At 44.7% G+C, this 14,685-nt stretch overlaps 1 protein-coding gene across 2 annotated transcripts in view; it reads right to left on the bottom strand.

Moving 5' to 3' along the window:
• Window positions 1–2,493: 2,493 nt before the first annotated feature.
• LOC137785492 (gamma-aminobutyric acid receptor subunit rho-2-like) overlaps window positions 2,494–14,685 on the bottom strand; it is a 16,896-nt gene continuing 4,704 nt past the window's right edge. For both annotated transcript variants that reach the window (XM_068576772.1, XM_068576771.1), the window contains 7 exons: window positions 10,811–10,878; window positions 7,424–7,647; window positions 7,177–7,259; window positions 6,059–6,199; window positions 3,615–3,767; window positions 2,973–3,181; window positions 2,494–2,883 (listed from right to left, as the gene is read on the bottom strand). In XM_068576772.1, the coding sequence (XP_068432873.1) occupies window positions 2,569–2,883; window positions 2,973–3,181; window positions 3,615–3,767; window positions 6,059–6,199; window positions 7,177–7,259; window positions 7,424–7,647; window positions 10,811–10,878 (1,193 nt within the window). In that variant the 3' untranslated portion in view covers window positions 2,494–2,568. The remainder of the gene's footprint in view (window positions 2,884–2,972; window positions 3,182–3,614; window positions 3,768–6,058; window positions 6,200–7,176; window positions 7,260–7,423; window positions 7,648–10,810; window positions 10,879–14,685) is intronic.

Here is a 14,685-nt window from a genome sequence, read left to right as displayed (position 1 = left end):
TGCACCAGTATTGTGGAAGTAAACTGTAACGTGTTAACTCACACATCACAGCTTCTATCTTACTATTTACAAACGCGATTAAATGTTGAATTTGATGTAATTCTGCTCAGAAAACCCCCGATATAAACTACGCAGTCACTCATTTTACACAAACAAACAAGTCAAAATAAAAAATAAATACAGCCATGAAACCATGTTGTTGTATCCCCCCCAAAAAATGAAGTTAAGGCGGTTCAAGTTGGTTACATCACTAATAAAGCTTCCCGTGTTTTCAAGTCCTTTCAAAGAAACATACATCAAGAAAGACAAAAGACAAACAGCATCGCTCTCCTGCAGCATGCGGCGAGCAGCTTCTGTGTCAGCCCTGTTTCGTGCATCTTCAGGTGTAATGGCACATGGATCTATCGCTGCACTTTAAATAAATAAATAAATAGTTAATAAAAGAAACGCAGTGACCGAACAAGCCGTAAATACATGAATAAATAGAATACTTTGCTCAGCAACAGTGGTGCTTTAACAACCCCATACAGTGGTCACATCCTGTTTAATCCTGGTTTATGGGTCGCTTCCGTCTGGTAAATGCCAACACTAGTGCATGAATAATACCGGGAAGCAGCATTTACTGTCACTTAATTGAAAATTAGTCAGTGTGGAAGGAGTTAGCCGTTAAGGGAAGACAGCCTGGTATTTAGCACACTTACTGCCTCATTAGCCATCTGCTCTGGACTTTTCTGTGACTCAGATCCAAAGGTTACAGAAGAAAAAGCAGCCAAATTTATCTCTTATTAGTATTATTTTCTTTAAACTTTGGCTCAGATCTAACTGTCCAACTTCAGGTTAAAACATCTGAAAATCTTTCTTGACAAACCTGAAAAGTTCTGCCGCTCGGTAGAGTCGCGACACTTTAAGAAACTGGTGTTTTTCGGAAGTTGCCGGTATGGAAGCCCATTTCCGCCACACACACAAAAAAAAATTAGGACCAAAATATATATGTATATATATGAGGACCCAAAAAATAATAAACAGAAAACTAGGACCAAAGAAATTGGACCCCTCCCAAAAAAAATGAGGACAATAAAATAAAATAAATTAATCAACTTTTTTTTCTTCTCGTTAATATATTTGTGGACTTTGCATTTTACTCAGTTCTTAAAAATGGTCAATGGAACAACAATGACAACAACAACAATGTACTTTGTGTGTATATATATGAGCTACAATTATATTTAGGCTGTAACTGTAATTTTGACATCTGTAGTCAGTAGTCAAGTTCTCATTTCTCTCCTGGAATGAAACAGGAACCTTTGTTTGTTTGTTTTTTGCCTTTTTTTAAGTCAACAAAAAAAAGGCAACGAAAAAGAAGAAAAAAAGTCGATTTTTTTTTTTTGGTCCTAATTTTTTATTTTTATTTTTATTGTCCTCATTTGTTTTATTTTTTGGGTCCTAATTCTTTTTTTGTGTGTGTGTGGCGGAAAGGAGCTTCCATATGACGGAGACCAAAACCAGAGAGTAAAAGTGTATTAATATTTTTTGTGTTGTCAAAAAAAACACATTAATGTTGCTAATATCTTTCTGCTGGTTGTGTAAAATGCCAACTGTCGGCGAATACAATTGCTTGACCTTCATGGGGGCGATGAAATATTCATGGTTTGTGTTTTTCAGCATCTGCATCGTCTTGTTCCAGACCTTTGGATTACCATTTCTCTATATTGTCAAAAGAAAAAACCCATTGCAACGCCATTTAATTAAAACTGCGATGTTCAGTGTGACAGAGAGACATTGCCATCAGTAGGAACTTTCATTTCATCGTCACAAAATCGTTTCCCGAGCACCAGAGTCTCTTCAGAAAACCAGCATTTTACAGCTTTTTACAGCATTTTCCAGCACCAAGATCTGACCGTCCTCCCCGCTCGGTCCTGGTTCTCCTGGGCTCGTCCTCTCTTCCTGAGCGAACCTTGTTTTAATTGGTCAAACATGCACCAAAAGTGTTATGAAGTGCTTCCAGCTGCTTTGACGTCTCTCCACGGAGCTTGTTTAAAAATTTTCAGCTTCAAATGAGGAACCCGGTGCCCAAAGCTTCATTTTTTTTAATCTGTTTGGAGAGCGTTAAATCAAATCAAAAGCGAATTATTCCCCACAGGAGGATGTTCTATTAAAGAAATAAATGATTAAATAACAATAACACTGATGCTCTGACTGGTTAAAATTACAAAATTGGAAAGTGGGAGGCCTTTACGCATCTGACGGATGTGTGTGCAGCCTCGTTGTCGTGTCTGGCATCCATTAAATCTTGTCTGCTGCGTACGTATTTCACACACTGATGGAGGTAAGAAAGAGCTTGTGATGTAACCCACGTAAAGCAGGAGAAGCTGTTGAAGCGGTGCAGTCCAGCGATGACAGAGTTTTGAGATATTTCACACGCAGAAGAAGCATCCGACATGCTTTCTCCCATCCCGTCAAAAACCCAATGCTCCACTTGAACATGCAGAATTTTTAAAAAAACAAAAAAACATCCGTATCTCTCTCCTCTACGGTCAACAAGCAGTTTTTTGTTGTTGTCTCGAATGCTCAGCAGTACACACACCAGTAGATCAGGTTGAACAGGATGTAGGCGCCGGGGAAGATCATGCGAGACGAGGTGTCGATGGTGTGGGTGTTCTGGATGATCCGGAAGCCGCGCAGGCCCTTCTTCTTGGGCCCCGCGGGCTCGCTGTCCAGGGACAGGTGCACCACCATGCGCTCCTGCTTCTCCGACGAGTCCTCGCCCGCCATGGAGCCCCGCGTGTAGCCCGCCAGGCTGTTGGCGTCCGCCTCGCTGTACGTGCCGTCCATCATCATGGTCCTGGCGTGGGACATGCCGCAGGTGCAAGGGAGCGACTGCGACTGGGCAGAAGAGAGGGGGAAAGGAATCAGGAATCGATTGAGAAGCTGGAGGCGTCGTTTGGGAGACGCAGGGCGTTTAGTTCAGGTACCTGTTGACGGGCTTTCTCTCTGAGCTTGCGGTCTTTTCCGTCCCTCACCGTCGTCAGGTAGTTGACGGCGGCGTACTCGAGCACGGAGAGGAAGACGAAGACGAAGCTGACCCACAGATAAATGTCCACGGCTTTGATGTAGGACACCCTGGGCATGGAGGCGTTGACGCCGGTGATGATGGTGGACATGGTGAGCACCGTGGTTATGCCTGAAGACACGGAGAAACAGACGACCTCGGGTGAAACACGGGGAGGAAACTGGGGAAACTGGTAAGAAGAAAAATGGTGGAGAAGAAGGTGGTCTACAGAGAAGTCGCGTGATGGGTTCCAGTACAACAAGTTGGAAAACAAACCAGTTGATTACAACATGCTAAGCTGTATTTTGCACACACAAGCTTTAGAAGTGTTGGTAGATGTTCTCATTTTATTTTAAGGGCACAGCCGGGATAGCCATTTGCCCCTACTGCCAGTCTTTGTGCTAAGCTAAGCTAAGCTAACCACATCCTGACGCCGTACTCCAAACTCTATTCCCCCAAAATGTCGCACTTCTCTTCCGTTTCCGCTACGCTAACCGCGGCGTGCTGTCGGGTCACTGTCACGATGCTCCGGACGCACATTACGCTCTTCTTAGCGGCGCGTTACCTAGCGAGACCCTGGCCGGGACGGCCCTGCGGTCGATCCAGAAGGACACCCAGGACAGCATGACCATCAGCGTGGCGGGGAAGTAGGTCTGCAGCAGGAAGAAGAAGATGTGACGCCGCAGAGTGAAGTTGATGTACAGACGGTTGTACCAGCCTGGAGGAGACAGGGAAGAGGCAGAATAACGTGAGTGTTTGTTGTTTTATGCATCGGAGGTAAAAAAAAAAACAGAAATGCTGAACACAATGAACACAGAGTCAGGTGGAATGAACTAAACTGCAGCGGGGCGATAGCAATCGGGATCGGCCGTTAAAACCAAACAGAAAAAAGCAAGAACTGAAGAGAAAAGAGATAATCACATTTATGACAGCGGCGCAAAGAAAGGTCGCAAATAACAATGTGAGGGGAATATGAGAAATATGTTGAAATAGCCCCCAAAAAGGTGTTTTTTTCCACATTAGTGCTCTAGTTTCTGAGTTACAAAAACATTTCTCAGAGGAACAGCTTTTCTCTGGATCCCGTGCTAATCTCACCGGGTAAAACCTCGGTGGGCAAAGCCAAACAATTATTTCCAGAGCTTTTGAAAGCTTCACTCAGTAGAAGCTTTCAAATAGCTTTTATATATTTATTAATATAATTAATATATGTGACTATTTTCATTCCTTTAGCAGCACTGTATTCAACCATGAACACACCGTTGTGTTTAGAAACAGTTCACACAACAAACTGACAAGTTCAAAAAGACATTTCTTGTTTGATTTTGACACTTTTGACACTTCTTATTCATTATCATTAAAAAGTATGTAAACTAGAATTACATCCTCGTGGATGTTTGCCTCCATTTGTGCAGTTTATATCAATGTCTGTCCAAAATGTCAGTTCACCAATTTATTAGACACAATAAAGAATTACTTCTTGACTTATGGCCAAAGAAAGTTTTTTATGAGGTCGCAGTGACATTTGATCACAAACTGCTAATCATCCAGCCGCAGAAGAGGCACAATTATTTATATAATAATACATAACCAGCCTGTAATTCACTGCATCCATGAATAAAATATCTCAGTCCTGTTCAGTCCTATCAGTGAACATTTTTTGACTGACAACGCTGACAACGCTGCCCCCCAACCATCAGTCTGTCACTCAGTGTTGTTGACGGTTTTAGTGCTGTTAGCTTCTAGCTGTCAGCTTCTAGTTGTTAGCTGCTAGCTTCTAGCTGTTAGCCGTCAGCTTCTAATTTTTAGCTGTTAGCTTCTAGCTGTCAGCTTCTCGTTGTTAGCTACTAGCTTCTAGCTGTTAGCTGTTTGCTGTCAGCTTCTAATTTTTAGCTGCTAGATTATAGCTGTCAGCTTCTAGTTGTTAGCTTCTAGCTGTTAGCTTCTAGTTGTTAGCTCCTAGCTTCTAGCTGTTTGTCGTCAGATTCTAATTGTTAGCTGTTAGATTATAGCTGTCAGCTTGTAGTTGTTAGCTTCCAGCTGTTAGCTTCTAGTTGTTAGCTGCTAGCTTCTAGCTGTTAGCCGTCAGCTTCTAATTGTTAGCTGTTAGATTATAGCTGTCAGCTTCTAGTTATTAGCTCCTAGCTTCTAGCTGTTCGCCGTCAGCTTCTGATTGTTAGCTGCTACATTCTAGCTTTTAGCTTTTTGCTGCTAGCTGTTAGCTGTTAGCTTCTAGGTCAGGACAGGTCCCCACAAAGATCGATTGCGGGTACCACTTGGTTACTTCGGTCGACAACTAAAAAGTTATGGAGTATCGCTACCCGGCCGCTCAGGCAGCGGGAAACCGTTTGAGCTAATTTGACTTTGAAGTGACGGCTATGATGAAGCCAGGAGTGTCAAACACCGGCGATGGCGAGGACTTCAAACCCACGAGGATCTTAAAACAGCTCGCGCTGATTCGACACACATCAATTGTCGGGTCTCTGCGCTGAAGGAGGTCGTTCAGACCACTTGAGTCAAAGAAAAAGAGCTGATTGAAGATCGAGTCCAAAAAGGCAAAGAACTGTCCTTTAGAAGAGTTTGCACCACAAGTTGTGAGGAAATACACTTACAAATTAAAATATGAAAAATAAGCAGAAGTGAGTCAGTGAGATTAAATAATTTAATCTTAATTTAAATCTCGCCTCTTTGAGGTTGCACTCGGCAAACCCAATTACTTCAGACTCTTTAATATCAAGGTCTCATTAACCCGTCAGCAGCGAGGGCCCCTCGAGTTCTCCAACGTGGTTATACGTTGATTAAACGCAAATTTGCACCATACAACAGAAATATTTATGGCATTAAAAGTACATTATTGCCTCTCGACATTAAGGTGCCTTCGGTTTTTGGTTTGTAATAACCACTTAATCAAGTTACTTCATACTAACTGCACCACTGGCGAGACTGGAGGAGCCGCCTACCCGTATAGAAAACCTTCTATGTAAATTCTGCGGGGTTTTTTGGCCCGTGTACCTGTGCTGCTGTAGAAAGCCAGCCTGGAGGTAGTGTGGAACTTCTGGATGAGGAACTGAGACAGAGAAATCCTGTCATCGGTGCTCAGGGACTCGTCGCCGCTTTTCCAGTAGAGCATCAGGTCTTCGTCTGTGTACGCGTCTAAAGAAAAACAGCATGAATGCACCTCTGCAGTGTTAGTATACGGGCTTCAGTATGTGAGGGTTTTCTGTCACCAATTGCATCATAACATACTTATTTTAACATGGTTTTAATCATATTCTATTGTGCATTTTCATATCATTTATTTGTAATCATGTCTGATACTATTGCATTGTGTTTGTTGTCAAAATCCTTGTTGGTTTGTGGACGTTTTGAAGTCTCTAGTGGCTCTATTTGGCCGTTGCCATCTTGTTTTTTTGCAACCAGTGAACATAAGTGACCACATCTGGAATACAGCAGAGTGACCTGTCAATCACCTTGTAGCCCCGCCCCTAAAGTGTCCCTTGCTTTATGGTGTGTTTGAATCTCAATGACCATCATTTACTAAATGAACATCATGCTGTATAGAAGAAGACTTGAAACTAGAGATTGAGACATGAACTCATGTTTACAATGTTTACTGAGGGAATACATCAAGAGAGAAGTAGAGTCACTTATATAGACTTCTATACAACCAGAGGAGTCGCCCTCTGGTGGTCAGGAGAGAAAATGCAGCTTTAACACATGAAGCATAGACTTCTATACAACCAGAGGAGTCACCCCCTGGTGGTCAGGAGAGAGAATGCAGCTTTAACACGTGAAGCATAGACTTCTATACAACCAGAGGAGTCGCCCCCTGGTGGTCAGGAGAGAGAATGCAGCTTTAACACGTGAAGCATAGACTTCTATACAAGTCTTCTTCAATGCAGCATAATGTACATTTTGTATATCATGGTCCATATAGAGTCAAATAGATGGTATGCTTGAGGGCGGGGCTACAAGGTGATTGACAGCCGCATCCGGCCTCTCTACATCTCTCCTCTGTAATCCAAATGTGGTCGTTTCTGTTCGTGAGGATGGCGGCCAAACAGCCAAGCCCAAGGCTCCCAAACAAAGAAATCAGTTACGTCACGATGACTACAGAGGGGAGTACTCACAGCTCTCCAGCTCCAGCGTGCACGTCTGCGAGTCCAAAGGGAAACGACTGAAATCCATGTTGCACGCAGCTGTAACTGTAACCCTGTGGGTTGGGAGGGGGGGGGGGGGCAGCAGAGTGTAAACATCACCAGCTCTGTGCATGCGGCAACAACAAGGCCTGCCAAGTCGCATTTGCTCGGTGTGAGAAAAGGCCCCTCGAGATGACAGATATATGTGTGTTTGTGTGTTTGTGTGTGTTCTCCTCACCTCAGGCTGTACAGGACGTGGCCGTCGGGGAACACGCGCAGCATGATGTTGTCGGTGGTGGTGTCGTGGATGAAAGACCTCTTGGAGTGGACGAAGAACACATCGGGCACCCAGATCTTCTTCACCAGGCGGCCGTCGAAGGTCATGCTCTTGTTGGTGGAGCTGGGGAAGGCCAGCCTCTCGTCCTTCCAGTAGTGCCTCAGATACAGGGTCATGGTGAAGTCCTGAGCAGAAAACAGCCCCTGGATTAAGTCTCTGCCGCGAGGCACTCTACGCTCTTGCCGCCTCTTGGTTTATTGAATTCCCCTGGGATTACAGCGCTGCTGGATTATATGGATTGCTTATGACCAAACAGACACGGTCAAGAGAGGTGCTCAACATATGTTCACCAAACACAATCCACAGAGCTTCCATTGGTCCTAGATTACCCTTGTCTTCGGGCCTCCAACCCTTGTTGCTATGCAGGCACGACTATGACTAACCCCCCCCCCCCCCCCCCCCCCCCCCACACACACACACACACACACGCACACACACTCTGGATCATCCTCTAGCCCACTCGCCTCATGGCGTTACATAAGGCCAGATCAGTTTGGAATAATGGCTGCAGCAACACATTCTACTCTTGGCACCCGCCATGAAAGTACCTTTGATGTTGCGTAAGACGACGGCGGGTTCGGTTCGCGGGCACGTCGTAATTTATCCGACGGGAAACACAACTGTGATGCGAAATAAGTTCACTAATGAACGTGTCCGAGAATGTTTGCATCGCTGCGAGCAGATTAGCTGTTTAAAACTAGGACAAATTGATTTAGAAGGTCCTGGAAGCTGAATCTATTAAAGTAAGACTGTGTAGCTTTTGAAAAAAAGAAATAAAACGTTCTGTCTCGAACATATGTTCCACCTACCTACCTACCTACCTACATTACCCCTTCTATAAACATTTATTCATCTTTATTGGCCAGAGACAACCAGTTCAAACAAGGACCTACCCACCTACCTACCTACCTACCCACCTACCTACCTACCTACCTACCTACCTACCTACCTACCTTCCTACCCACCTACCTACCTACCTACCTACCTACCTACCCACCTATCTACCCACTTACCCACCTACCTACCTTCCTACCTACCTACCTGCCTACCGACCCACTTACCCACCTACCTACCTACCTACCTACCCAGTTACCCACCTACCTACCTTCCTACCTACCTACCTACCCAGTTACCCACCTACCTACCTACCTTCCTACCTACCTACCTACCCACCTACCTACCTACCCACCTACCTACCTACCCACTTACCTATCTACCTACCTGCCTACCTATCCACCTACCCACTTACCTACCTACCTACCTGGCTACCTACCCACGTATCCACCTACCTACCTTCCTAACTACCCACCTACCCATCTACCTACCCACCTACTTGCTTACCTACCCACCTACCTACCTACCCACCTACCTACCTACTCACAAACCCACCCACCTACTTACCTTCCTACCTACCCACGTACCTGCCCGCCTAAAGTGAATATATGGAGAGGTTAATCATTTTAGTGCAGAGCTAACGTAACTCAAAGCAGGAAACTACTTTTGAATTAGTTTGACCGACACTTCCCCTCCCAGGTTAATGTTTGCTTAAAACTATACAATGTCCATCTGTTTTTGGGAAATTACTGAGCCTGGTGAGGTTTTGTGAAATGTTTCACACTTGAACCAATGGGCTCGGAGCTGAGCGCCACAGACATGGCTCACGAAGTGTTGACAAACAGACCGACACATTGCTCAGTTGGGTCTTTCTTGAGAAAAAGGTGTCCTTTTTTTAAAATCAACCTCCAAATGAAACAGCAGAGGAGTGTTTGCTGTGTGCCTGCATCCTGCAGGTTTGTGATATGACATAATGTCATTAAGTGCAGCCGTCGTCTGAAATCATTCATAGCCCCCTCCCCACCCCTTCTGCTCCCAAACAATTAAATACACACTGGGATCCAAATTAAATGTAATCCTTGGTCGTCCTTGCAAACGGGGGCTTACACAACATCAGGACGGCGGGTTTTCGGATCCAATTTTTTTGGTTCCAGAACAGAAGGTTGATTTAATTACATTACTCAGGGAAAAAGTAAACAATTCCTACCATTGAGCTTTCATAATCTGATTCTGATAATCCAACCGAAAACAACAGCTAAATGACGAAAACCGAAAGGTTGCATTCGTCCGTCGGTTCAAAGCGCAGGAAAGACAAACACGGATATCCGATAAAGGCCGACGGATTACTGTGAACTCTGTCCGGGGCGCCGATCTCGTGAGTCCAATCAAACAAATTGGATTGAGGAGACGTGAGTCGCCATAATCTTACTCATTGTTGTGCTCATGTGTTCATTCTCATGCTGTTAATGAAGACGGTTCCTGCCTTATTAGGGTTAGGGTTAGGGTTAGGGTTAGGGGTAACATAATCTACTGAAATACTAGCGTTAATGATGACATCATACGTCTACTTCTCCCATTATCACATTGCTTTTGAGTTTGTTGTTTGGTCTTTGCTTTCAAGAGAATAGAGGTTGTTGATGCCCAAACAGAATTTATTCTTAAAACAACAGCAATTAGGGCTGCAACTCACTCTCGCTGTATTTCGTTTGAATTACTCGATTCAAAGTTTCCCAAAGCCCAAGATGACAAGTCCAAAACTCAAAGATATTCAGCTTAGTGTTGTAAAAATATTTACATTTAGGAAGCTGGAAACTGAGAATCTTTCTTTTTTTTTTTAAAGAATTACTCAAACCTATTAATCGACGATCAACATAGTGATAGTTGATAAATACATTAATTGTTAAATTGTTAAACACTGAACAATTGTGGTAAATAGAACCACATAAAGGTCCTTGGCTTGCCTCCACAGGAGAACCTTTTTAGTTCCTGTTCCACCGGGATCCATTTCAAGGGAATTACCTAGAACCATCTGAGAAAGGTTCCAGCAAGAACCTCCTATCAGACAACCCTTCTGTGGTATGACGGTTCCACCAAGAACCCTTTCTGGAGGTTCTTCCTACAACCTTTCCTTTGTCTAAGGGTGCCATACAAGAAGATCATTTTACGTCCAAGGTTTTCATCTAGAGATCAACCAGAAGGTTCTACCGAGAACCCTTTCAAGTCTTTTATCTAGAGCCCAACAAAGAAGTTCTACCAGGAACCACTTTATATTATCTGGAGATGAAACAGGGTTCCTCATGACGTTCTTAAAGGGCCGAGGCTCAACCCCCCACAGAGATATTTCTTCGAAAAACTGATGAGAAGAGTTCCTGATCGAACACTTCTCAAGTCTGACAAAGAACCATTTTTTTTGTGTAGTGCACCGCATGGCTTTCACACATTTAAGCCACTCACCATGTCTACCTCCGATATGCTGTCCAAGCTCTCCACCTGGACGTCCACTCCGACCGGCACAGCTGGACCTGCAGGTACAAAGCAAACAGATGCTCATACAGGAACATTAATGAAACTGTCTTAGATGAAGAAGATCTCAAAGTGCAGGACTGTGTGAGCGACTGGCATCCGCAAAGAAGCATATTATTGTGGGAAAGCTGACACAGTTTATTTTAATGATATATTTGATCAGAACCAAGTAGATCGAAAGAGAAATATATCTCCTGACAAAATAATTATGTTGGACAATTCTTTTGAGACCCCGGATTACGTTCAATGGCGATGTTTCGACGTCCAATTTTTAAAACCATATCTTCTGAGAATGTCTGCACATTCATTCATTTACACAACTTTTGTTTAAACATCTGAGAATAATTGAGTTCATGCCCTAAATTTTAATGATGTCGAGAGCAAAATTACAACAGAATAATTACACACAAGAAAATTAATGAGGAAAATCAACAATCAGACAACAACGTTTCCATTTATTTTTTCATTATTTTTAAATGACCTGAAATGTTTTACAGAAACTAAACGCAGTTTTATTTCGCATGCAGGACTTTGTACTTTAGTCAATTTAATAAGGAAGTGATAAGAACTTACTGAATATACAGAGAAACTTGCTGTTTCTGTACAGATATCCAATTTTCATCATAGCTTGCTAACAAGTGTGTCAATGTGCAAATTAAACACAACTTAATGTAAACCGCGAACAAGAGGGGACCCAGCGTAGAACCTTGCGGAACCCCTTTTGACAGCGTTTACAATACAAAACGACCATTTTCCCAAAAATCACTCGTCATTATTTATTGTTAAGTTCACGGTCGACGGCCAGCTGCTCAAGCTCTCGTGGACGTTGGTTATGTCGTTAAACGGCACTGGGAAGCCGTTACAAGGCACTGGGAACCCATTAAACGACACTGGGAACCCATTAAACAACACTGGTAACACGTTAAACAGCACTGGGAACCCATTAAAAGACACTGGGAACCCATTAAATGACACTGGGAACCCGTTAGACAGCACTGGGAACCCAATAAACAACACTGGGAACACGTTAAACAGCACTGGGAACCCATTAAACGACACCGGGAACCCATTAAACAACACCGGGAACCCATTAAACGACACTGGGAACCCATTAAACGACACTGGAAACCCATTAAACGGCACTGGGAACCCATTAAACGACACGGGGAACCCGCTAAACGGCACTGAGAACCCATTAAACGACACTAGGAACCCATTAAAAGACACTGGGAACCCATTAAACGGCACTGGGAACCCATTAAAAGACACTGGGAACCCATTAAACGACACTGGGAACCCATTAAAAGACACTGGGAACCCATTAAACGGCACTGGGAACCCATTAAAAGACACTGAGAACCCATTAAACGACACTGAGAACCCATTAAACGACACTGGGAACCCGTTAAACGACACTGGGAACCCATTAAAAGACACTGGGAACCCATTAAACGGCACTGGGAACCCATTAAACGACACGGGGAACCCGTTAAACGACACTGGGAACCCGTTAAACGACACTGGGAACCGTTAAACGGCACTGGGAACCCATTAAACAACACTGGGAACCCGCTAAACGGCACTGAGAACCCATTAAACGACAATGGGAACCCGTTAAACGACACTGGGAACCCATTAAACGACACTGGAAACCCATTAAACGGCACTGGGAACCCGTTAAACGACACTGGGAACCGTTAAACGGCACTGGGAAGCCATTAAACGACACTGGGAATTCGCTAAACGGCACTGGGAACCCATTAAATGACACTGGGAACCCGTTAACCGGCACTGGGAACCCATTAAACGACACTGGGAACCCATTAAACGACACTTGGAACCCAATAAACAACACTGGGAACCCGTTAACGACAATTGTTTTTGTGCGATGGAACCAAACAGGGTGAAACAATACCATGCGATGGGTTGACGCCGTCATTGGAGCAAGTAGAAGCTAAACGTTGTTGTGGTGTGTGTCTGGCGTCATTGTGTAGCTTCACGCCACCGGCTTCCATTCAAAATGACTTGCAGCCGCTCGGTGTGTCGCTCACTCCACAAAAGAAGTTTCACAAAGGCGCTTGTGATTAACGGTTATATTGAAGCGTATATCCCAGTGGCCTTATCACCAATGGCCCACACACACACTTATGTCACGAGTGTATTAGAGGCCCGTCGGCGGCTGTAGTATTAATCTGCGCGGCGGCGAGGGTGCCAGCGTTACGCAACCGGCAAACAGCAAAGCTGCTACCTGGAAGAGGGGATATCAACTCGTGCCCAGTCCCAGCTGTCGGCAGAGTGTCCTCCCTACTCTCGCTCGCCGCCATATGCCGCGTATCGCGAGCCAGATTCAAGCGAGGCTTGAGCTCCTGTTGCCCCTCAGTGGCCCGAACACCAGACACCTGCTGGGGTAAAAAAAAAGAAAAAAAGCCAGGAACAGCCACGCTCATGGAGCGAGATTGGTCTGTGATTATTTTCAGCTGGATCACACGAGGCCACAGCCGGGGGGAATAAAAAAACTCTGCCCAGAGGAGCCGCGACGCTGTGAATGTTCCCCGAAAATCAGTTTTCTTGTGCTACGATGCTCGAAATGTTGGGCTTCACAACTGAAGTGTGCGTGCATTTGTTTGTGTGAGTGTGTGTGTGTGACAGTCAGGCACACATGAATCGTCCTGCAAGTGGGTTTCTTTTTTTATTCGCCAGAAGATTTCCGTTTTTGTTGTTTGTTGTTGCTATTTTCAGCTGACAGCATCAGCGAGTTATTCCACGTCGCCGATCATCAGATGAGGCCCCTCGCGAACGCGTCACAGAGGCGCCCGGCCGATGATCAGGTCACGATTCCTGCCGGGCCTCCTGCCCCCTCCGTGGCCTGTTTTTTTTTTTTACAAACGGGCCAGGAAGCAGGAGGTCCCGCCCACAACAACAACAACAACAACAACACCGAGCATCAATGTCACAGAGGCGCAAACGCATCGCGAGTCCAGAGTCAAAGTGCAACAAAAATAAAAGCAGCTTGTGTGAGCGCGCTCATGCAGTTTTTCACGCCTCTGATTTCCCGAGAGCGCGGCCGAACCCGCCGACGGCTTCATTTAACACTTTACTATTTATCACGGCTTCACCGTCAAGGCGTTTGAAAACAAAAGCACACAACCCCGGACGCATTTTACAACGTGACATGAAGCCGCATGCGAGGTGGAGGTTTTATCCGGGTTATTATTTCAGCCGCTGCGTGTTTTAGACTCTCGTTCGTTGCCGCCCTGTGGGTGAAATTTCATAATTGTGTCTAATTAGGAAAGTTACACTTGTAGGCCACATAATAAACATTAATTCGAGAAATGCAGTATTTTAATGTTAGGGTGGGCTCTTATTTTGATGTGTGCCAGCAGATGTTCAGTCATATTAAAGTTTGGCGAGAGAGAAATATTTCCCTTGTGAAGGCAGGGTTGTTTTTTTCTAAACTAATGAAACTTTCAGAGCAATGAAAAAATAAAGAAATAAATAAAGAAATAAAAAGGGCCAGTTCCCCCAAGCAGGACCGGATTCATCCATTCGACGAGCTGTGGCCCCCCGATGGCCCCCGATCCTTCCCAGTGCTCATTACGTGCGGCGCACACGGCACACTAAACTTGGCAGCTTCATCTTAATTTTCCCATAATGCATAATACATGACCCCAGACAGCACTGCTTTGCTGGAAGTTTCGCAGTCTGTGACATCAATTTGGGGATAATTTGATCAACAATTTATATAGAATATGTAAGGCCGGGGCCCCCCTTCGACTCGACGGGGCCCCCCGGAGGGCCCCCTTTTC

This window comes from Clinocottus analis, unplaced genomic scaffold (genome assembly GCF_023055335.1).
Source record: "Clinocottus analis isolate CAN_PGR_092001 unplaced genomic scaffold, fCliAna1.0.p SCAF_15, whole genome shotgun sequence".
Classification (NCBI taxonomy): domain Eukaryota; kingdom Metazoa; phylum Chordata; class Actinopteri; order Perciformes; family Cottidae; genus Clinocottus; species Clinocottus analis.
The sequence above is the reverse complement of the archived record's forward strand: the minus strand, read 5'-3'. Positions and strand labels throughout refer to the sequence as shown.